We start from the raw sequence: 25076 nt of genomic DNA, 5'->3' as shown, positions 1-25076 counted from the left end.
AAGAGGTTGCTGCCTGTGTTCTCTAGGATTTTGATGGTTTCCTGTCTCAGATTTAGGTCTTTCATTCATTTTGAGTTTATTTTTGTATATGGTATAAGCAAGTGGTCCAGTTTCATTCTTATGTGTGTTGCTGTCCAGTTTTCCCAGCACCATTTGTTGAAGAGACTTTTTTTCCATTGGATATTCTTTCCTGCTTTGTCAAAGATTAATGACCACATAGTTCTGGGTCCATTTCTGGATTTTCTGTTCTGTTCTGTTGATCTATGTGTCTGTTTTTATGCCAGTATCATACTGTTTTGATGACTACAGCAGCTTTATAATATAGCTTGAAATCCAGAATTGTGATGTCTCTAGTTTTGCTTTTCTTTTTCAGGATTGCTTTGGCTATTCAGGGCCTTTTGTGGTTCCATACAAATTTTAGGATTTTTCTAGCTTTGTGAAAAATGCCGGTGGTATTTTAATGGGCATTGCATTAAATGTATAGATTGCTTTGGGTAGTATAGAGGTTTTGACAATGTTTGTTCTTCCAGTCCATGAGCATGGAATGCCTTTCCATTTCTTTGTGTCCTCTTCAATGTCTTTCACGAGTTTTTGATAGTTGTTAGAGTACAGATTTTTTACCTCTTGGTTAACTTTATTCCTGGTATCTAATTGTTTTTGGTGCTATTACAAATGGGATCAATTCCTTGCTTTCTTTTTTTGCTGTTTCATTATTGCTGTATAGAATTGCAACCATTTCTTTCTTTTTAAAAAAATTTTTTTTCAATGTTTATTTTTTATTTATTTATTTTTTTAAAATGTTTTTTATTTATTTTTGGGACAGAGAGAGACAGAGCATGAACGGGGGGAGGGGCAGAGAGAGAGGGAGACACAGAATCGGAAACAGGCTCCAGGCTCCGAGCCATCAGCCCAGAGCCTGACGCGGGGCTCGAACTCACGGACCGCGAGATCGTGACCTGGCTGAAGTCGGACGCTCAACCGACTGCGCCACCCAGGCGCCCCTTTTCAATGTTTATTTTTGAGAGACAGAGACAGAGCATGAGCAGGGGAGGGGCAGAGAGAGAGGGAGACACAGAATCTGAAGCAGGCTCCAAGGTCAGCTGTTAGCACAGAGCCTGATGCGGGGCTCCACCTCACAGACCACGAGATCAAAGAGGTTTTTGCCTGCTTTCTCCTCGAGGATTTTGATGGCTTCCTGTGTTACATTTAGGTCTTTTATCCATTTTGAGTTTATTTTTGTGTATGGTGTAAGAAAGTGGCCCATGTTCATTCTTCTGCATGTCGCTGTCCAGTTTTCCCAGCACCACTTGCTGAAGAGACTGTCTTTATTCCATTGGATATTCTTTCCTGCTTTGTCAAAGATTAGTTGGCCATACATTTGTGGGTCCATTTCCAGGTTCTCTATTCTGTCCCATTGATCTGAGTGTTTGTTCTTGTGCCAGTTCCATACTGTCTTGATGATTACAGCTTTGTAGTATAGCTTGAAGTCTGGCATTGTGATGCCTCCTGCTTTGGTTTTCTTTTTCAAGATTGCTTTGGCTGTTCGGGGTTTTTTCTGGTTCCATACAAATTTTAGGATTATTTGTTCTAGCTCTGTGAAGAATGCTGGTGTTATTTTGATTGGGATTGCATTGACTATGTAGATTGCTTTGGGTAGTATCAACATTTTAACAATATTTGTTCTTCCTATCCAGGAGCATGGAATTTTCCATTTTTTTGTGTCTTCTTGAGTTTCTTTCATAAGCTTTCTATAGTTTTCAGTGTATAGATTTTTCACCTCTTTGGTTAGATTTATTCCTAGGTATTTTACAGTGTTTTGTGCAACTGTAAATGGGATCGATTGCTTGATTTCTCTTTCTGTCGCTTCATTGTTGGTGTATAGGAATGCAACCGATTTCTGTGCGTTGATTTTATGTCCTGTAACTTGCTGAATTCATGAATCAATTCTAGCAGTTTTTTGGTGGAATCTTTTGGGTTTTCCATATAGAGTATCATGTCATCTACGAAGAGTGAAAGTTTGATCTCCTCCTGGCCGATTTGGATGCCTTTTATTTCTTTGTGTTGTCTGATTGCCGAGGCTAAGACTGCCAATACTATGTTGAATAATGGTGGCGAGAGTGGACATCCCTGTCTTGTTCCTGACCTTAGGGGGAAAGCTCTCAGTTTTTCCCCATTGAGGATGATGTTAGCGTTGGGTCGTTCATATATGGCTTTTATGATCTCGAGGTATGCTCCTTCTATCTCTACTCTCTTAAGGGTTTTTATCATGAAAGGATGCTGTATTTTGTCAAACGCTTTCTCTGCATCTATTGAGAGGATCATATGGTTCTTGTCCTTTCTTTTATTGATGTGATGAATCATGTTAATTGTTTTGCGGATATTGAACCAGTCCTGCATCCCAGGTATAAATCCCACTTGGTCGTGGTGAATAATTTTTTTAATGTATTGTTGGAGTTGGTTGGCTAATATCTTGTTGAGGATTTTTGCATCCATGTTCATCAGGGAAATTGGTCCCTAGTTCTCCTTTTTAGTGGGGTCTCTGTCTGGTTTTGGAATCAAGGTAATGCTGGCTTCATAGAAAGAGTTTGGAAATTTTGCTTCCATTTCTATTTTTTGGAACACCTTCAAGAGAATAGGTGTTAACTCTTCTTTAAATGTTTGGGAGAATTCCCCTGGAGAGCCATCTGGCCCTGGACTCTTGGTTTTTGGGAGATTTTTTATTACTAATTCAATTTCCTTAATGGTTATGGGTCTGTTCTAATTTTCTATTTCTTCCTGTTTCAGTTTTGGTAGTGTATATTTTTCTAGGAATTTGTCCATTTCTTCCAGACTGCCCATTTTATTGGCATATAATTGCTCATAATGTTTGTTTTTATTAAAAAACATTTTTTTTAAACTTTTATTCCTTTTTGAGAGACAGAGAGTGAGTGGGAGAGGGACAGAGAGAGAGGGAGACACAGAATCTGAACCAGGCTCCAGGCTCTAGGCTGTCAGCACAGACCCCAACGTGGGACTCGAACTCATGAACTGTGAGATCATGACATGAGCTGAAGTCAGACGCTAAACTGACTGAGCCACCCACGCACCTCCAATTTCTTTGCTTGTTATGGTGTGTTCAAATTTTATATTTATTCCTGTTTCAGTGTTGGTAGTTTGTATGTTTCTAGGAATTTATCCATTTCTTCCTGGTTGCACAGTTTGTTTACATATAATTTTTCATAATCTCTTATAATTGTATTCTGTGGTGTTGGTTGTGATCTCTCCCCTTTCATTCCTGATTTTATTTTTTTGGGTCATTTTTGATACATCTGGCTAAGAGTTTATCGATTTTATTAATTCTTTGAAAGAACCAGCTCTTAGTTTGAGCTGGCTTTAGTCTTTGTTGTTCCTTTTTTAGCTCTTTTAAGTGTCAGGTTAGGTAATGTGTTTGAGACCTTTTGTGCTTCTTGATGTAGCCTGTATTGCAATATACTTCCCTTTGCTGCATCCCAAAGGTTTTGGATTGTCTTGTCATTTTCTCTCTCTCTTTTTTTTTTAATTAAAAAATTTTTAATGTTTATTTATTTTGAGAGAGAGAGAGCGAGCAGGGGAGGGGCAGAGAGAGAGGGCAAGGGAGAGAGAATCCCAAGCAGGCTCCATGCTGTCAGCACAGAGCCTGACATGGGGCTCGAACTCAAAACCATGTGATCATGATCTGAGCTAAAATCAACAGTCAGATGCTCAACTGACTGAGCCATCTAGGCACCCCTCGTGTTTTCATTTTCATTTGCTTCCATGTACTTTTTAATTTCCTCTTTAATTTCCTGGTTAATCCATTCATTCTTTAGTAGAATGTTCTGTAACCTCCAAGTATTTGTGGTCTTTCCACAAATTTTTTTCTTGTGGTTGATTGCAAGTTTTCCAAATTTTTTTCTTGTGGTTGATTGCAAGTTTCATAGTGTTGTGATCTGAAAATATGCATGGTATGATCTCACTCTTTTTTTTTTTTACTTGTTGAAGGCCAATTTGTGACCCAGTATGTGATCTATTTTGGAGAATGTTATGTGTGCCCTTGAAAAGCATGGTTATTCTGCTGCTTTAGGATGGAATGTTCTGAATACCTGTTAAGTCCATCTGGTCCAGTGTGTCCTTCAAAGCCATTGTTTCTTTGTTGATTTTCAGCTTAGATGAAATGTCCATTGTTGTGAGTGGGGTATAGTCACCTACTATTATTGTATTATTTCAATGAGTTTCTTTATGTTTGTTGTTATTTGATTAATATATTTGGGTGCTTCCAAATTGGGGCCATAAATATTTACAATTGTTAGATCTTCTTGACGGATAGACCCCTTAATTATGATTTAATTCTTCACCGTCTCTTTTTACAGTCTTTGGTTTAAAATCTATTTTGTCTAGGGGCCCCGGGTGGCTCAGTTGGTTGAGCATCTGACTTCAGCTCAGGTCATGATCTCATGGTCTGTGGGTTCGAGCCCCGCATTAGGTTCTGTGCTGACAGCTCAGAGCCTGGAGCCTGCTTCGGATTTGTGTCTCCCTCTCTCTCTGTTCCTCCCCTGTTTGTACCCTATCTCTCTCTCAAAAATAAATAAAGAGTAAAAAAAATTGTAAATCTAGTTTGTCTGATACAAATATGGTTCCTCTGACTTTTTTTTTTTTTTTTGGCATTCATTAGCATGATAGATGTTTCTCCATCCTTTCATTTTCAATCTGCCAATGGCTTTAGGTCTAAAATGAGTCTCTTGTAGGCAGCATATAGATGGGTGTTGTCTTTTTATTCATTCTGATACCCCATGTCCATTTACATTCAGGGTGATTATTGAAAGATACAAGTTTAGTACCACTGTGTTACCTGTAGAGTTGGTGTGTCTGGTGATGTTCTTTCCAGTCTTTGTTGCTTTTGGTCTTCTCCACCCCCACTCAAAGAATCCCCCTTAATATTGCTTGCAGGGCTGGTTTAGTGGTCAAAACTCCTTTAGTTTTTGTCTGGGAAACTATTTATCTTTCTCTCTCTCTCTTCTTTTAATGTTTATCCATTTTTTTGAAAGAGTGAGAGAGAGCACAAGTGGGGGAGGGGCAGCGAGAGAGGAAGTCACAGAATCTGAAGCAGGCTCCAGGCTCAGAGCAGTCATGTCAGCACAGAATTGGATGCGGGGCTTGAACTCATAAACCGTGAAATCAAGACCTGAGCCAAAGTTGGATGCTCAACAGACTGAGCCACCCAGGCACCCCTCTTATTCTATCCCCCCACCCCCTTTTCTATTCTCAATAGTGGCCTTGCTGCATAGAGTATTCTTGGCTGTATATTTTTCCCATTCGGCATATTGAATGTGGATATCCTGTCACTCCCATCTGGCCTACTGAGTTTCTGTGGACAGATCTGTTTGTGAACCTGATCTGTTTTCCCTTGTAGGTTAAGAACTTTTATTTCCCTTGCTACTTTCAGGATTCTTTCCTTGTCTGTGATATACCTTCGTGTTGGCTGGCTTTTGTTGAATTTAATGAGAGTTTTCTGTGCTTCTTTGACGTCTGTGTCTTCCCCCAGATTAGGGAAGTTTTCAGCTATAATTTGCTCACATAAACCTTTTGCCCCTTTTTCTGTCTCTATAAATCTGGGACTCCAATGAAAGGAATGTTATTTCATTTTAATAAGTCACTGAGTTCCCTTAAGTATACCTTCATGAACCGTTACCTTTGTTTCACTCTTCTTTTCAGCCTCATAACTTCTCATAATTTTATCTTCTACATCACTAATTTACTCCTCTGCCTCGTCCATCCTCACTGCCATGGCATCTGTTCGGGTTTGCATTTTGGTTATAGCATTTTTAATTTTGGCCTGACTAGATTTTAGCTCTTTTACCTCTGCAGTAAGGGATTCTCTAGTGTCTTCTATGCTTTTTTTCAAGCCCAGCTAGAATCCTTATAATTGCTGTTTTAAATTCTGAGACATGTTATATCTTTATCGATTAAATCCCTGGCTGTCATTTCTTTCTGTTCTTTCTTTTGGGGTGAATTCCTCTGTCTTTGCATTTTGAAGGAAGAAAAAATAATAAAATAAAAATTTTTAAATTTAAAAACAATTAAATAAAGGAAGCTAGATCCTAGGTGTGTTTTGGTCTGATTAAGAGGAGCTTGATAGAAAAACGGAAAAAGAAAAAAATTGTAATTAAAATAAAAAATAAAATCAAATAAAAAATTTGCCGCTTCTGTATCTAAGAAAAAGAATAGACACACACACACAAAATGAACAAATGAACAAACAAGAAAAACCCAAATGAATTTATATACAGTTTCCCCTAGAGCTGAAACTTTGTAGCACCCTGCGATCATAGTTCTAGGTGTGGAGGTGATTTGTACTAGTCTTCTGGAGGAGGGCCTGTTGCTCTAAATTTCAGGTCAACTTGCCCTAGTGGGGATGTGCCTGGAAGGCACAGGTGGCGGGGCTTGGTGCAACAGTTCCATTCTCCACTTGGTGGCACTGTTTAACTCACTGGCGTCTATCAGTATTGGTGTGCTAATGGTAAAAATGGTTTCTCCCCACTCTCTAGTCTCCAGAGTGGGAATTTCATGCCATCACAGACATGCAATCAGTTACCCCTCTTGTGTCCCTTGCTTCTGTCAGCTCCGCGCCTTCCCCGTTTGTGTCCAAGCTGTCCACCTGTCAGGCATGTCTGTGTTTCATAACCCCACACTTCAGAGACCCCTGTGGCTCTGTCCTGCACTGATGCTCTGGGGGAGGATTTTGCCTTGCCGTGGATGGTACAGTCTTGTCCCAGAAAATGTTCATGCAGTCACTCAGCAGCTCAGAGTTTATGGTATATCTTGCAACACACAGCTGGAGCCAGGTTTTGCTGCCCTTTGCTGCTAGCTGTCCTTGTTCCTATACAGGTGAACAGGGAAGCTCTTTGGTGCCTGCAGGGTCTTTGCCCCACAGAGAGTCTGTATTGCCTCTACGAAATGTACTCCAGACAGGGAAACTGCTTCTCCCTGTGCCACCCAGGGGATCCTCAGACTGCTTCCATCTCCTGGCTTCCTCACCTGATCACCACCAGGTGCTGACCTCCAAACTTTAGATTTTACACTCTGCTGTTTTTAAAAGCTGGCGGTATTGAGACCCTTTCCTTTTCCCCTGTCAGTGGTTTTGGGGAATGGTTTTCTTATGCAGTCCCCTGTGTATTTTTCATGCTTTCTTTCTAGCTACTTTCAGGGGGAGTGCATTTCTTTAAAAAAAATTTTTTTTTTAATGTTTATTTTTGGAGGAGAGAGAGACAGACAGAGTGTAGGCAGGGGAAGGGCAGAGAGAGAGGGAGACACAGAATTCAAAGTAGGCTCCAGGCTCTGAGCTGTCAACACAGAACCCAATGTGGGGCTCGAACCCACGAACCGGGACATCATGACCTGAGCCAAAGTCAGACTTAACCAACAGAACCACCCAGGTGCTCCTGGGGGAGTGCATTTCTTGCATGACTCTGGCATGCTGCTCAGTCTCCCCCTCGCTCCCCACGTCCTCTCTGCAAAAAGGGCCTGTTCCCCTCTGTGGCATGGGTGCTCTTCTCTCCCCCAATTCACCTCTCCACACCACATACCTTCAGGTTCTCTCTCTCAAATTATGCATATTGTTCTGTTAATCCTCAGATCAATTTCCTAGGTGTTCAAAATGGTTTGATGTTGGTCTAGCTGTGTTCAAGTGATGAGACATGCTCAGAGTCCTCTTACTATGCCATTTTAACTCCTCCTCCTTTTTTTAAGTTTATTTATTTTGAAGGAGAAAGAAAGGGAACACCAGCAGGGGAGGGGCAGAGAGAGAGGGAAAGAGAGAGAATCCCAAGCAGGCTCCACAGTGTCAATGTGGAGCCTGATGCAGGGCTCGAACTCAAACTAAATCCAGAGTTGAATGCTTAAATGACTGAGCCACCCATGTACCCCTATCATTTTGTTTTTAAGTTTTTTTAGGGAGACTTTTTTTGAGAGGTAGAAGGGCAAAGTGATTAAGCATATGATTCTGAAGCTAGGCTGCCTGGTTTGAAATACTATGATTATATTAGCTCTCTGACTTGTGTTAATTAATTTCTCTGTGTCTCATGTTTTAATCTGTAAAATGGGGATAATAATATTACCCACCTACTAGAGATTTGTGGGAAATAAATAATACATATAGCCCTGTGTCAGGCTCTGCGCTGACAGTGCAGAGCCTGCTTGGGATTCTCTCTCTCCCTGTCTCTCTGCTCCTCCTCTCTCTCTCTGTCTCTCTCTCTCTCTCTCAAGATAAATGATAAATAAACTTAAAAAAATACATACATACTTGTAAATTTCTTATAGTAGAACTTGTGTAGTAAATGCTCAGTAATTGATAGATTTTTTTGTTGTTGGTAAAATACATTTAACCAAAATACCATCTTAAACATTTCTAGGTGTACAGTTCACTGGTATTAAATACATTCACATTTTGTTGTACAGCCATCGCCACCATCCACCCACAGAACTCTTGTAAAACAGAAACTGTACTTAAAAAAAAATAACTCTTCCTTTCCCAAATTGAACCAATGGTTGAGTGCCTTCTGAACTGGATATAAAGTTCTGTAAAAATATAACATTCAATAAAATCAGATTTTTGTCTTCAAAGGGCTTTCGTTCCACATTAGGACGAATATCAAGCAGGATGTGATGATACGGTATTTGGCTCAGACTAAGTACTTAGAATTGATAGGATGGGGGGAATTGTTTCATGCTGAATAATCATAAAGGGCACGGTAGATGAAGTAGCATTTTGTTGGGCCTTAAGAAAATAAGAGATTTTGACTTGGATTGTGAGGGCAGACATTGAAGACTAAAACAGATTCAGAGGCAGGATAGTTCAGCTTGTGGTTTATAGGAACAAGATATGATTCAAGCTAATTGGTTTATTTGTTACAGTGCTTGTCTCTATAACACAAATTAGCTTATGTAATTGGTAAATATGAGTTTGATGGTAAATTGGAGAGGTGGCATTAGTTCAAACATAATCTTTTCCAACATGGTAACATTTTATAACAATCAAGAACAAACTTTCTCACAATTAAAGAGAAAGCCTTAGTAATATGAGAAAATGTTAAGGAAAAAACTGAAAATCCTGCAGCAGTGTTATCTTTCAGTGAAAATGGCGGTTGAAGGAATGGCTTCAAGAACGGTTCCATATTCCACAAGTGTTAAACTGTCTGGTGAAGCTGTAACTGCAGAAAAGAAGCTGTGAATTCATTTCTCTTTGCATTATGAACTTACCTGAAAACATCTACATCTTAGATTACATTTTTAACTCCACTGAAATTGGTCTTGAATGGAAGCAAATGCCCTCAAGAACCCATATCACAGGGAGACCTGGGTGGTTCAGTCCGTTAAGCATTCAACTCTTGATTTCAGCTCAGGACATGATCTCACAGTTGATGAGTTCGAGCCCTGCATCGGGCTGGGCTTTGTGCTGACAGAGCGCGGAGCCTGTTTGGTTTTGTGTCCCTCTCTCTCTGCCCCGCCCCGCTTTGCTCTCTCTATCTTTCTCAAAATAAATAAAAATAAACTTAAAAAAAAAAAAAGATCCGTATCACAAATGAGGGAGCAGGAGATCAAGGGTTTCAGGCTTCAAAGGATCGAAGACCATAATGCTAAGTGCAGATTCAAGTGGAGATTTAATTGTGCAGATATTTCGATAAGGACTTGTTATGTTAGTTAAGGCTTTGATTACAAAGTTACACTGATTTTGAATAGTTTGCCTTAACTCTGTTTTTCCCATGAGTTGTGTTATTTTTAGTTGTGATTTTCTAGAACTCAAGGCTTGTTTTGTTTTGTTTTTCCCCTTAAATGTTCAATTCACATTCTAGCAGAAAGGGTTCTGACACCTTGTAAAAGAAGGAAATTTATAAAGGAATTGTTACCCTAAATTTTCAGTAATTTTTCTGACAAGATCTTGCCATGGTCATTGAAGTTCATTACAATTCTTGAAGTGTATATACTGTATTTTCATTCACTAATTTCAAATTGAAAATGTTCCGATTTTAATTTAGTTAATTTCAATTAACTTAATTTTAAAGGAAATGCTGTTTGGTTGTGCTTGGGTGGTGAATTTATCTCATTAAAATATTGCACACAAAGTTAGGTCAGACAAACTTACCTTTTGAAGGGCTATCATGATGTTTGCATAAATTTACTAACATGGAAGATGCTCGCTAACTCCTAAAAGTCATTCTCTTACATAAAGAACTAGCTGCTTTCTTGGAATTTGGGGCCACAGTTGAATATATAGAATTCCTGGTAACTAGAGGAGTCCCAAATGGGTTTGATCTCTTCACTTTTTTAAAACAGAGGGTAGTCCTTTAAATCATTTAGTCTTGCTGAAGCTTTTATGTCAGGAAGATTTTGATTGGAAATATCTTTAGCATTCTATTCTTACTGACCATTACAAAGTACAGCCTATTTCTACTTTGGAGCAAGTAAGACCAGTGAACTTCAAGGCTTAGCTGGTATTACTTTTACAAAGACCTTTTACAAATTTATAAACTTTATACTTACTTTATAAACTTTATAAACTTACAAATTTATAAAATTCGTAAAACTTTTACAAATTTATAAACTTTTACAAATTTATAAATCTATAATTTAAAAACTTTGTTACTGATACGATTTATATTTCCTTCCATGTCTTTGTACACACTTTTGTAAAAATGTGTTTATGCTGTGGTGCTACTTAACATCTGGGGATCTTTTACTTTTGAAATAAAAACATTTTTTTGATTACAGAAAGACCCAAGTGGGACCACTAGTTTGTCAACTGGAAGTTCTCTTCTACAAGATATTGAAGTACAGAATGAAGAAGTAGCTGCTTTTTGTCAATCCATTACAAAGTAAGGAATTTTTCTTTATAAATTAAAGATTTTTTAAAAATTAAATACTTGCTTTTAAAAAGTTAACTTGAAAACAAGCTTAATACTAATCATTCTAAAATTTAAAAAAATTTTAATTATTATCTCCCTGTGGCTGAAATTTCAAGACCGCTAATTGGCACATTAACACCAACTACAGTTGAACCTATATCCTTACCTCTTAGGTTTGTAAGTATTTAGAAGAAAAAATGAGTTCAGATGGAGGACTTCTGATTCTATCAACCAGTGAAAATATGGCTTAAACATATATAAGCTTTGGTACACTCAGAAAATACCTGTTTTTGTTTTTTAGGGAAACTTAATACCTGAAAACTTTCTAGCATTTAGAATACTGCCCTTCCTGTTTAAGAGATGCTATTATAATGGTCAAGATTAGGGGAACACGTATTTTCCTGAAGGTTAGAAAAATGCATTTTTTAAATGTTTATCTAGAGAGAGTGCGCATGTGTGCATGAGCAGGGGAGAGGCAAAAAGAGAGGGAGACATAGAATCCAAAGCAGGCTCTAGGCTCTGAGCTGTCAGCACAGAACCTGATGGCTCGAACTCACCAACCAGGAGATCATAATCTGAGCTGAAGTTGGACGTTTAACCAACTGAGCTACCCAGGCGCCCCGAAAAATGCATTTCTAAAATATGCTTTTAATCTTAAATATAGCCAGTAGTTCTTATAGATGAAGAAACAGGCTCAGAGAAGTTACCTACCAAAATTTACTCAGACAGTAGCAGAGTCAGGTCTCCTTTGCCTCTGATTCAGTTTATTTTCTTTCTGTTATATCACTGTATTAGTCAGAACTTATGTTGTGAGTGCTAGAAACCCATCTTAAACTAGCTTAAATCAAGAAAGGTTATGTATTGGGGCCTCTGGGTGTCTTAGTTTGTTGAGCATCCGACTCTTGGTGTCGGTTGAGGTCATGATCTCACGATTGAGCCCTGCATCAGGCTCTGCACTGGCAGTGTGGGAGCCTGCTTGAGATTCTCTCTCTCCCTCTCTCTCTGCCCCTCCCCCGCTCACTCTCTCTGTCTCTCAAAATAAATAAACTTTAAAAAAAAGGTTATGTATTGATTTGCAAACCCATGTAGCAGAAAGAGGAAGGATGTGGCAGAACTCAATGACAGCAAGATCTAGGAATTCACACACTTTAATTGATAACCCCCGCCCTTTGGACTCTCCTTTCCATTTTCATCCTATCCTTCTTGCTGCCCTTCCTCCATGTATGTTGGCTTCATTTTCTTCTACTGCAGATGGAGTTTTGAAGGCAGGGGAATATAGCCACTGATAGCTTCACCTTCATATTCTAATGATCTTGCTATCAGAGAGGAAAGGGAGTCCTGTCAGCCAGCACCAGATAGAAAAATCTCATGGAAAGAGAGAGTGGAACAACAAACATTCTGGCCGAGGGGTTGAGATCTGTTATCAGAAGAAGGGAAAGTAGATCACCACAGAGGGATTTACTATGAATTCAGTATTTTCCCCAGTGTGGTCTGGTTTAAGTAAAGCAAAGTTTGGGGTTCCCAGATCATTTTTCAGTATATACATCATTTTAATGTTTAAGGGACTTATTAACTAGATTTTCTATACCATTGGTAATATTTTATTAAAATTCTACCTTTGTTACCTTTTAACCAGCATTTCTTTTCTTTAGAATACTTTAGGGGAAAAAAAGAAGAAAAATATCAATACAGTCACTTTTATTACCTGCAAAGGTTACTCTTAACTGGATTTTTAAAATCCTTTTTTTCAGTAGGTATTTAAAATGGACATTTGGGTGCATACATTAATATGCAAATTACATGTATTAGAAATTGCCTATGCCTTCATGTCATTATACCATATGTGTGTGTGGTTAATAATTTGGAAATAATCTTTTACCATAATCATTTGGAAGTAATCTGTTATGTGTTTATCTAGTTCCTTTAGTTTTCTCCCTAAACAAGCCCTGTAATGCTTTCTGTTAGATTGTTTTGAGTGACAATTACACTTAAACTTTGCAGGTTGAGAAATTAGGCTGAGATTTAACTTTTTCCCCCATTTAAATCTTAGAGTTATTTACACAGACTCTGCTACTCAGCTAAAATGATTATTTTTGTTTATACACACGCATATGTGTACACACACACACACACACACACAAATGGCTTATGTAATATGAAACCCCAGATGAACTAAAAAGAGAATGACTTCTTTTTATAATTTCGTTTCCATTAGTAAGTGTGTGATTACAGCAAGTATTTCAGAGAAGTAAGAAGCAGAGGTGTTTTTGTTTTCTGTTTATTTTAGAGAAAGAGAGAGCACAAGAGTTGGGGAGAGGGGTAGAGGGAGAGAGAGAGGTGATCTTAAACAGGCTCCCCGGTCAGCGCAGATCCTGACATAGGGCTCAATCTTATGACCCTGGGTCAACAGCGGACACTCACCTGACTGAGCCACCTAGTTGCTCCAGAAGCAGAGGTGTTTCTTTTCTTTATCTTTTTCTTTTTTTCCCTCAAAGTTTGTTTATTTTGAGAGAGAGCAAGCAAGCAAGGAAGGGACAGAGAGAGGGAGGGACAGAGAGGGAGAGAGAGAATCCCATGCAGGCTGTGTACTGCCAGCGCAGAACCCAATGTGGGGCTCAAGCTCATGAATGGTGAGATCATGACCTGAGCTGAAATCAAGTCAGACGCTCAACTGATTAAGTCACCCAGACACCCAGAAGCAGACGTGTTTTTGAAGCCTTATTCTAAGCTCCTCTCTTTCCCTGTGACTTTGGAGGTTGGGGTCAGGGGATGTCCCTTGAAGAAATTAATGGCTCTTAATTTTTTTAGTATGGTCATTACTGCACTGGAATTTTTAAACAAGTATTTATGCTCTTAGATAGCTAACTCCTTACTTTTTGAAATCTAAAATGATTCATTTAATCATTTTAACTTAGCTGTGAAAGATTTGTCAAGATGATACTTGTTTACAGTTAAGATTACTTGTATAACAGACTCCGGTACATTGCCAATTCTAAGCCTTTTTTTTTCTTCTGCGAAATCAGAGAGTTGGACTAGTGATATCAAGAATCTTTTTTAGGGGCGCCTGGGTCTCATGACCTGGTGTCTCAATTGGTTGAGTGTCTGACTTTGGCTTAGGTCATGATCTCTTGGTTTGTGAGTTCAAGCCCCGCCGTGTTGGGCTCTATGCTGACAGCTCAGAGCCTGGAGCCTGCTTCAGAATCTGTGTCTTTCTCTCTCTCTGCCCCTCACCTGCTCACACTCTGTCTCTCTTTCTCTCTCTCTCTCTAAAAACAAAAACAAAAACAAAACAAAACAAAACAAAAAACCCCAGAAAAAAACAAAACACTCTTTCAGGGGTATGTGGGTGGCTCAGTCACACTTCACACTTCACACTCAGTGAAGTGTCCAACTCTTGGTTTCAGCTCAGCTCATGATTTCAGTGGTTCATGAGATCAAGCCCCACATGGGGCTCTGCACTGGCAGCTCAGGGTCTGCTTGGGATTGTCTCTCTCCCTCTCTTTGCCCCTTCCCTGCTCATGTGTTCTCTCAAAATAAATAAACAAACATTTAAAAAAAAAAAAGAATCTCTTTTAAAGTATTATAATGCTGTGATTCAGCACATTTTATTATTACTACTACATTTTTCTGGTTTTTATTTCCTGTTTTCTTTCCTTTGCCCACTTATCATAGTTGACAAAGTTTGCTGTATCTGCTAGTTACATAGTTCTAGAGAAAATTATTAGAGAATTTTAGATACCAAAGGTTTTTCCGCTTCATTTGTGGTTTCCTTAGCATGATAGGATGAGAAGCTACACTTCACACTTGTCATTCTAAGTAGCCTGCTGGTTCCTTTTTTCCCTATATATTTCAGATCTAGTATTTATATCCTACAGTAGTGTCTCGATCCTAAGGACTCCCTGTGTATTTTCGAGGACTTTACCTCTGCATTTAGATAATTTTATTCTAAACAATGCTGATTTTCCTTTCCTATAAAGTAGTTATTCCCTTTTTTTTTTTTTTTTTAAGTTTGCTTATTTTAAGAAAGAGTGCAAGCAGGGGAGGGGCAGAGAGAGAGGGAGAGAGAGAATCTCCAGTAGGCTCAGTGCTGTCAGAGCAGAGCCCAGCTTGGGGCTCAAACTCCTGAACTGTGAGATCATGACCTGAGCCAAAATCAAGAGTCTGACACTTAACTGACTGAGCTACCCAGGTGCCCTTAAAGTAGTGTTTATTCAGTTAAAAGCCCTATTTTTTATTTTTGTCTTTTAAAACCCTCATTTTTGTCTCTTCCTGCCTGAGTTTACACAATTTGGCTCTGTCCGTACCTAACATCAGCTTGATTGGGCACACAGTAAGAAAATAAACCCTAAAGCATCTAAATTTCCTGAACTGTAGCGCCATGTTAAACAGCAAACGAAGACATTTCTTTCATTGTAACAGGGAAGTGGAAATATTAGTGGAAAATCAGAGCTTAAAAAAATAATCGTTATAGGTAATTACTCAAGAATATCAAGCTATAATATATGGTTTAGAGTGTCCATAAAAATATCTTACATGGTCTATTATATTGAGTAATTTATTCAGCAGTTATAAATTTATTAATTTGCTTTTGTATGTTTAAAAGTGTAGTCACAAACAGAACAAAAAAAAAACAAACCCAACTTTAAGGAATCTATTACCATCTTAGTTTTCCCCCAATTTTGATAAAGCAAACAAAACCATAAGAATAGAAGAATGTCAATTTTATAGAAAAAAAATTACTGAGGTGCCTGGGTGACTCAGTCAGTTAAGCACCTGACTTTGGCTCCCGTCAGGATCTCATGGTTTGTGAGTTCGAGCCCACGGGGCTCGTTGCTGTCAGCAGAGAGCCCTCTTTGGACCCTCTCTGTTCTCCCCTCTCTGTCCTTCCCCTCTTTCTCTCTCTAAAAAAATAAATAAACATTAAAAAGAAAATTACTGTTGGGGCGCCTGGGTGGCTCAGTTGGTTGAGTGTCCGACTTCGGCTCAGATCATGATCTAGCGGTTGACAAGTTCAAACCCCACGTTGGGCTCTGTGAGCCTGCTTCGGATTCTGCGTCTCCCTCTCTCTTTGCCCCTCCCCTGCTCATGCTCTGTCTCTTTCTGTCTCAAAAATAAATAAACATTATTAAAAAAAAGAATTACTGTTTTTTTCTCTGGACTATTTTCCATACTGTCAACCAGAGACAGAACTCATTAAAAAGTTTTTTTCTTGTGATGAAACATACGTAAAATGAAATTTACTATTTTAACCAGTTTTACATGTACAAATGTGTGATGTTCTGTACAGTGAAACCTTGGATTGCAAGTAACTTGTTCCGCAAGTATTCCACAAGGCAAGCAAATATTTCTAATAGATTTTTAACTTGAAAAATGAGTGATGTCTTGCAGTACGAGTAGTAGATGACGCCAAATGTCACATGATCACAACTGAGCCAGTGGTTCTTGAAATTCACTTTGATATACAGTGCTTTGGATTACAAACATATTACCAGAATGAATTATGCTTGCAAATCAAGTAAAGCCTTGATCAAGTAAAGCTTTACTGTACATTCACATTGCTGTGTAAAAAAAGGACTCTTTTATTTATGTATGTATGTATGTGTGTGTGTATGTATGTATTTATTTATTTATTTATTTATTTATTTATTTATTTATAAATACTTATTCAATTTTGAGAGACAAAGAGAGACAGAGCATGAGTGGGGAAGGGGCAGAGAGAGGGTGACACAGAATCTGAAACAGGCTCCAGGCTCTGAGCTGTCAGCACAGAGCCCAACACGGGGCTCGAACTCATGGACTATGAGATCATGACCTGAGCTGAAGTCAGACGCTCAACCAACTGAGCCACCCAGGTGCCCCGTGGACTCTTTTTTTTTTTTTTTAAGTTTTTGTTTAAATTCCAGTTAACATACAGTGTAATACTAGTTTCAGGTTTACAGTATAGTGATTCAGCACTTCCATACATCAGCTGGTGCTCATCACAAGTGTCCTCTTTATTTGCTGAGTCAGCATCACCTATTTTTTTTTTAAATGTTTTCACATTTATTTATTTTTGAGAGAGAGAGATAGAGCGTGAGTGGGGGAGGGGCAGAGAGAGAGGGAGGCACAGAATCTGAAGCAGGCTCCAGGCTCTGAGCTGTTAGCATGTAGCCCGACGCAGGGCTTGAACCCACGAACTGTGAGATCATGACCTGAGCCGAAGTCAGACGCTTAACTGACTGAGCCACCCAGGCGCCTCTCAGCATCACCTATTTAACACACAGATCCACCCACCTCCCTCTGGTAACCATCAAATTGTTCTCTGTAGTTAAGAGTCTTTTTGTGGTTTGCCTCTCTGTCTCTTTTTTCCCCTTTTGCTCATTTGTTTTGTTTCTTTAAATTCCATATGAGTGGACTTATATGGTATTTGTCTTTCTCTGACTTACTTTGCTTAGCATAATACTTTCTAGCTCCATCCATGTCGTTGCAAATGGCAAGATTCCATTCTTTTTTATGGCTGAGTAATATTCCATTGTATGGAATACACCTCTTTATCCATTCATCAATCCATGGACAGTTGGGCTGTTTCCATAATTTTGCTACTGTAGATAATGCTACTGTAAACATTGGTGTACGTGTATCCAAAAGACTCATTTTAAGGAAAGGAAATGAAGGGTTCCCCCTACCAAGTCAAGTTCATTGAATGCAACTTTTCTCATTATTTTGTCTAATAAATTCTTGTTTTCTGAGCTATTATTAGAATTTCTGATTGTCCTTTCATCATGCTTAAGGATTTCTGAAAATTGAAGTCTTGCTTGGATATAGACAAAATTCTCTAATATTTCATGTATTAGTTAATTACATGATTTGCTGAGAGCATCTATTTTATACTGTAGAAAACGAGAATACCTAGTAAATGAGAAACAAGAATCTTAGACAAGGTCCTATGAAGGTCTTCACATTGTATTGCAGATAGGTAAGCTTGGCAACAAGCACACATCTAAAGATACTGTGCTGACATCTAAAGGTGCATTTCCAATATCAATTTAAGTTTATTGCTTATATTGCTTTTTTTAAATTACATTTCTTTCTAATTTTGGATCTTTTCTGGCACTGAGGGCCATAGTGCAGAACACAGATTTTTTAATTCACTTATTTATCTGACAAGATGCTTATAGCACCTCTGTTACTAGGCACTGCTTTGAGTGTTTTATAAACTTAAGTTACATAATTCTCACAATAATCCTATGAAGTTAGTAGTGGTAGTATCCTCATTTTGTAGAATTGGAAGCTGGAAGCAACAAGGATATTCAGTAACTTGCCTATGGTCACACACCTAGTTAGTAGTTACAATCAGGATTTAAACTCAGGTTGTCTGGCTCTAGAGGCTGCACAGATATACTTGCTGCCTCCCCTGACCCTTTTCTTTTTGTCATCTCAAGCCATTTTATTCTATTTCTATGACTTGATTATTTTAATCCCTACAGAAATAAATACACCTTCAGCATTCATTCCATTTGTAATCCTATGAAAAGCAGACAATACAATTGGATCTTGTCTTCTAACCTCCAGAAAAAAGTCAGTTAAAGGAAGGCTACAGATTTTAAAAAGGCATCAAATTCTCCTTTGTCTTCTGATAACAGAGGTGCTGTGTGGAGAAAAACCATATACACTATAATCGTGAATTGATTTCAACTTAAGCTATGTTGTTACTGTGAATACCTTCACAGGCAATTCCTGCCATTCCAAATGCTAAGTTCTAGAAATGATTTTGAGGGAATAAAGGCCTCATAGCACTGTAACAACCAATTATGTTTTTTTTTTTTTATTGTTGTCTAACAACCAAAATATATAGGAAAAAGGCCTTAAAATAGTTTTTAAATTTTTTTTTTTAATTTTTTTTTCAACGTTTTTTATTTATTTTTGGGACAGAGAGAGACAGAGCATGAACGGGGAGGGGCAGAGAGAGAGGGAGACACAGAATCGGAAACAGGCTCCAGGCTCTGAGCCATCAGCCCAGAGCCTGACGCGGGGCTCGAACTCACGGACCGGACCGCGAGATCGTGACCTGGCTGAAGTCGGACGCTTAACCGACTGCGCCACCCAGGCGCCCCTTTAAATTTTTTAAGTTTATTCATTTATTTTGAGAAAGAGAGCATGAGCAGGAGAGGGGCAGAGAGAGGGAGAGAGAGAGAATCCCAAGTGGGCTCCATGCTGTCAGTGTGGAGCCCTACACAGGGCTGATTTCATGAACTATGAAATCATGACCTGAGCTGAAATCAAGAGTTGGACACTTAAGGGTGTCTGGTGGATCAGTCTGTTGAGCATCCAACTTTGGCTCAGGTCATGATCTCACGGCTTGTGAGTTCAAGCCCCGCTTTGGGCTCTGTGCCAACAGCTCAGTCTGGAGCCTGCTTCAGATTCTCTGTCTCCGACTCTCTCTGTCCTTCACTACTTGCGCTCTGTCTCTGTCTCTTTATGAAAAACAAACAAAAAAGAGTTGGACGCTTAACCGACTGAACCACCCAGATGCCCCAAAAAAGATTTTTAAAAGAAAAACAAACTTTTTATCTCTGTAGCAATTGTGGTTGAGGGCTACATTGCCTATATTCTCAGTGGATTCATTAAAAATGAACCATTTTGTGTAATTATACTGTATAAAAAAAAAAACTGAAGCAGAAAATGCTGTGTATCCAGTGTGTGCTTGGTTAATGTTGATTAATGTTACCAAAGATGTCCTGACAGTACTTAATCTCTTTTCTTGGATTCCTTTTATCTAAAAGGCAAATGCTAGTATTTGGAGTTTGACTGGGGTCCATTCATTACAGTTCTCATGAGCTGCTCTGGAACTGGACAAAGACACTGAATTGAATGGCTGTAAGCATGCAAAACTTGTGTTTAGGGCTCTCAAATGCAGCTTTAAAAAAAGTAATTTGATTTCTTCTTTCTTGTGAACAGATTGAAGACCAACTTTCCATATACCAATCACTGCACAAATCCAGGCTATTTGTTAAGTCCAGTTACAGTACAAAGAAACATATGTGGAGAAAATGCTAGCGTGAAGGTCTCCATTGAAATTGAAGGATTTCAACTACCAGTTACTTTTACATGTGATGGTACGTTTGTAGTTCCCCAGCTATCTTGTTTAGCTTTGATTAGGCAGAAAATGTTTAAAATGTTAGTTTGAATTATTCTTGACCTTGTTATCATTAGATACACTTTAAAAGAATTTTGTGTGTGTGTGTGTGGTAAAATAGTTAATATTCATTAGTTATCCTTTTCAAAAAATTGGCATATGTTTGCATAGTTTTCTGGTTAAGACTAGTGGGAAAACAGTTTACCTTTATTACTTCTATTACTGCATATTTCTCTGAAAAATGCTGAGTAACTTTGGTTAATTGGTGGCTGGTGGCCAAGGTCCCAAAGCATGGGATTGAAAGGCTAATTATAGTCCAGTTCTTTTTTTTTTTTCCATTTTATGGCAAGAAGAATACTTGTTTATAAAGAGCTGTCAGTGAAATTGAAATTCCAGTTATCTTGTTAAGCTCCTCTAAGGAGAAGATAATTCTCCTTTGGTTCTAACTCTCTCTTCCAGATTTGATGTGGATATCCTTTCTAGAAATGTATCCTAAAGTCTGTAGGAACTTTTCTGTCATAATTTACTGCTTCTCATGATGTATATTGCTTTAATGGAATTCCAATGGTAGAATAAGGTCCTATATTTCTGTAGCACTTTGACTTACAAATGATGCCATTTTTTTTCTATAATGGTTATGATTAGGAATATGTCCAATATTTGGATACTTTTCTTTGTAGCTTTGTACTTTTCAAGCCCCTTTGAAAAAATAGAAATCTGAAACAAAAATGTTAGCCAACTATGGTAATCATTCTTTTAGTTTCTAAAGGAAGAGTTATTCTTATAAAACATACTTTAAATTTTGGTTTGGGGAATTGTTTAAATCCATATGCTGTAAGAATTAATATGAAAATTGAAGGAAAAAAAGGTCAGTAAGCCCCTTGATTGAATAATAAGCATTGATAGCAAATGTTTTAATTTGTATCACATTTTGACTTGATGTCTCAAGATATGATTACACTTTGAGAAAATGTCTGAAATGCCTGTAGTTTGGTTCTTTGTAAATGTGCACATTTATAATATACATTTCTGTTAAGAAACTTAACCATATTATAGTAGAGGTGTGTCCAAATAATAAATGTTACTGTACATTTGACTGTTCAGAATGTAGATATTATTAGATATTTTATGGCTTTTTCTGCCAAGCTGTTGATTTTCGTGAAGCTTGAATTTAATAACTGTCTTCTAAATTGAACATAAGAGATCTAAGTATAGAAATAGGTTACTTTATTATTTTTTTTAATGTTTATTTATTTAGGGAGAGCTGGGGAGGAAAGGGGGTGGGGGGGGGAGGAGAGAAACCCAAGCTGAAAGTACAGAGCTTGATGCGGGTCTTGATCTCATAAACTGTGAGATCATGACTAGCTGAAATCAAGAGTCAGACACATAACCAACTGAGCCACCCAGATTCCCAGAAATAGGTTACTTTAAAAGGTTACTTTAATTTTTTAATGTGTTATAATCTTAGTAAATAGCTCTTGTCAAGAATGATAATTGAAGAATACTTCCTACTTGCTGTATTTTTATTTTACATTAGAAAATTTACCAGCAAATATCAAACATTTAAAATGGTGATTTTTTTTTCTTATGATTTGATTTAAATCATTGTTTGCTAGATACTGCTAAATGTCATCCTTTTTGGAGGAGTCTGTAATAGGGAGGTGGCTTTCTTAGTTTTAGATCTGCCCTAATCAAATACAGTAACCCCTAGCCCCATGTGGCTATTGAGCACTTGAAATATGGCTAATATAGAGTGAGATATGCTAGAAGTATAAAATACACGGTGAATTTCAAAGAACCAATTTGAAAAGAAATAAGATGTCTCAGTAATTTTTAAATACTGGTTTTATGTTGAAATGATATTTTGGATTTATTAGGTTAAATAAAACATGTTGGAATTAGCTTCACCTGTTTCTTTTTACTTTTTTCAACGTGGCTAGTAGAAAATTTTAAATTCTATATGTGACCTACATTATATTTCTATTGTATAGTGCTCTTAGATGATAAATACATTCTGAATAAGTGTATAGAGTTAAACGAGCAAAATGAAAATGATGCCTCTTTTACAGTGAGTTCTACTGTAGAAATCATTATAATGCAAGCCCTTTGCTGGGTACATGATGACTTGAATCAAGTAGATATTGGCAGCTACGTTCTGAAAGTTTGTGGTCAAGAGGAAGTGCTACAAAAGTAAGTTTATTTACTTAACTACTGAACAACATCTTTGGAAATTTCATTTTTAAGTGGTTAAAATTAGAAAAATTTCAAGTTAAATTTGTAGTCCAAAAATATGTTGGGTCCTGCTGAATTGATTGGATCCATGAACTTATATTGAGATATACTTTGTTTTAAGATGTGTATGTATCTAAGACCGTGGAGGGATTTCAGAGACAATTAAGACATGGTATTGCCCTTAAACTTATAGTCTTAAGTGGGGAAAAAAGCTAATTCATTGATAAGTGAATTTAATAGTTTTTTTTACTTTTCTGGAAAGAGTCAATAGTCACGTATTTTTTCCTTATGTAGCATGGGCCATTACTTTTCACACAGTGGTCAGCTGTGACTTCCTTTTAGTTGCCTTGAAATAGTCATTGTATGAATCTTTTTCTGAACCAGGTAATTTAGCATATACAGTTTAGTTATTTTACAGATTTAATTACTTTCAGCTACTAAAAATGCCCTGTTCCTATTTCTCTTATTTTCTTTTTTACCTTCATCTTTCTTCTTTATTGTGACTCTGTCCATGTAGAATTATTCTTTTATTTAAATGCTCACACTTGGTTAAAAAACTATCTCTACATTTTACCATTCTCTTCAATTTCTGATGCAGATACAAGTTATATTTTACTCTCACCTTTGTAATTTCTAGTTTGAGAATAACATTGATGAATAATTAATCTATTTTAATAGTAATCATTGCCTTGGAAGTCATGAACATATTCAGAACTGCCGGAAATGGGACACAGAGATTAAACTACAACTTTTGACCTTCAGTGCAATGTGCCAAAATCTGGCCCGAACAGTAAGTATGTACCTTATAACTGAATTGAATTTGGTTGACTCTGAGTAATTCTGCTAATTAGCCAATTTGCAATTTGTACATTCTCCAAGATTTCTGGGTTGGACTGGTGAATGGATTGGAATGATGAACTGATTTTATCCACAACAAGGGTTTTCAACAAATTGGGGTAGCTTTTCAATCATGGAGTCTTAGGTAGCCTACTACTCCAAGCTGGAGGCATATTTGAAAATCAAAGTGGAGGAAATAAAAGTTGACTTGTAATGATTTTACACAAGAATGAAAACATTAGGGTCAAAGGGAAATAAGGAAGGAGGAAAGATTTTGAATACTAAATGTGGTTTGAAGGAAGAAAAATACATTATTTTTCACCAAATGAAAACTTCTCTTTTTAAAATGCAGTACTTTCTTTTGAAGTTAAAACAAAAACATTTGATGAATTTTAATCTTTAAAGAGAATTACTCTTCATTTGGTAGAACTTTGGATAGAAAAATAGCAGTCATTTCTACTTTTTGTTTATTTTCTTAGGTTTTTCTCCTGTGTTTGATATTTTTCAACCAAGTGAAATGTTTCACAAAATTCAGTACATTTTAGCAATCATTAGTAACTTCTCTTTTCAGTTTCTTAAGGAATAATATTCTTGAGAATATTTGCATAGTAAAGACTTATGGTAGAAGAGACCAGTACCTTATTTATTGGGGGTAAGTTGGGGGGAAATTTGATTATCATTAGAAAAAATAATGCAGAAATTCAGATGATCTCTTCCCCATCTGATCCTACCCCACGTTCATTTGGCTGTCAGATATCTTTAAAAGTGTTTTGTTTTGTTTTAAACATCTCTATTCTTTCTGTGTAGAATAGAAGTAGTTTTTACTTTGGGAGCTGCCTATAGATCAAAAACTAGACTAAAAAGCATTTATGTTTTTTTATTTATAAAACAGATTTTTCAGATTATTGATGTACTTGTTTCCCTGATTGGTTATAAATAGTATTTAATTCTGAAAATATTTTAACCTGTTCTGAAAAATCACTGCAGTTTCAAGAATTTGTCATACACTTAACCATGTTTAATTTGGTAATAGAAAGCCCAAAGAGGAGCACCTGGGTGGCTCAGTAGGTTAAGTGTCTGCCTTCAGCTCAGGTCATGATCTCACGGTTTGTTAGTTTGAGCTCCACATTGGACTGTCTGCTGTCCACACAGAGCTCCCTTCATTCAGATCCTCTGACCCCCAATCTCTCTCTGTCCCTCTTCTGCTTGTACACTCTCTCTTTCTCTCTCAAAAATAAATGAATAAAAACTAAAAAAAAAAAAACAAAAAACAAACCCTAAGAACGGATTTTATTTTTTGGTAAACATATGTGTATATGTGTTTTTTTAGGCAGAAGATGATAAAACACCGGTGGATTTAAACAAACATCTGCATCAAATAGAAAAACCTTATAAGGAGATCATGACAAGGTGTGGCATCTAAAGCATTAATTCCAGGTTTTCAAACTTTGCTTTTGGATGTGAATACCATTATTTTGGTGAATAAAACAATCATTTCTGTATATAGTATCCTTCAGCCACAGTAACTGTTCTTTATTTCAGATACCCTGTTGACGAACTTTTAGATTCTTACCACCACCAAGTGGACCTGGCTCTGCAAACTGAAGTAAGTCTTAATACACCTTTTGGCATGATGACTTAAGGATTCTTGTCTCTGTTCTATCTTAAATATTAGTTTGGTATTGTATGAAATATTTTAGAAGGACGATTTAAACAGTATTCTTGATGTTGACGTTTGATGACTTGTTTTCTGACCCAACTTGTTAACAGAAATTTTCAATATTGCTTGAGTCAGCACTTCACCTCACTTCAGCTTTATTACTAAGAGGAACCTTCAGTTCAATTTAAAAAAGAAGTGAATGTTTACTATATTCTAGATGCTGGAGTTACGAAAATGGATGACCTAGTCCCCACCTACCAGGAACTTAAAACTAGTGATGGATTTAAACAATATTTCAGTGTAGCATAGAGGTATTCGTTGTATTCTTTGGGAGATC

General features: G+C 37.4%; 1 protein-coding gene across 2 annotated transcripts in view; it reads left to right on the top strand.

The window, feature by feature from the left end:
- The window catches only part of PIK3C2A (phosphatidylinositol-4-phosphate 3-kinase catalytic subunit type 2 alpha), a 195768-nt gene that overhangs the window by 117354 nt on the left and 53338 nt on the right, over window positions 1-25076 (top strand). For both annotated transcript variants that reach the window (XM_058688378.1, XM_058688379.1), the window contains 6 exons: window positions 10762-10865; window positions 19833-19990; window positions 22080-22200; window positions 22921-23032; window positions 24410-24489; window positions 24622-24685. In XM_058688378.1, coding sequence (XP_058544361.1) covers window positions 10762-10865; window positions 19833-19990; window positions 22080-22200; window positions 22921-23032; window positions 24410-24489; window positions 24622-24685 — 639 coding nt within the window. The remainder of the gene's footprint in view (window positions 1-10761; window positions 10866-19832; window positions 19991-22079; window positions 22201-22920; window positions 23033-24409; window positions 24490-24621; window positions 24686-25076) is intronic.

Source organism: Neofelis nebulosa, chromosome 10 (genome assembly GCF_028018385.1).
Source record: "Neofelis nebulosa isolate mNeoNeb1 chromosome 10, mNeoNeb1.pri, whole genome shotgun sequence".
NCBI lineage: Eukaryota > Metazoa > Chordata > Mammalia > Carnivora > Felidae > Neofelis > Neofelis nebulosa.
Note: the sequence above shows the minus strand (reverse complement) of the source record. Positions and strands in the feature narration are given on the sequence as shown.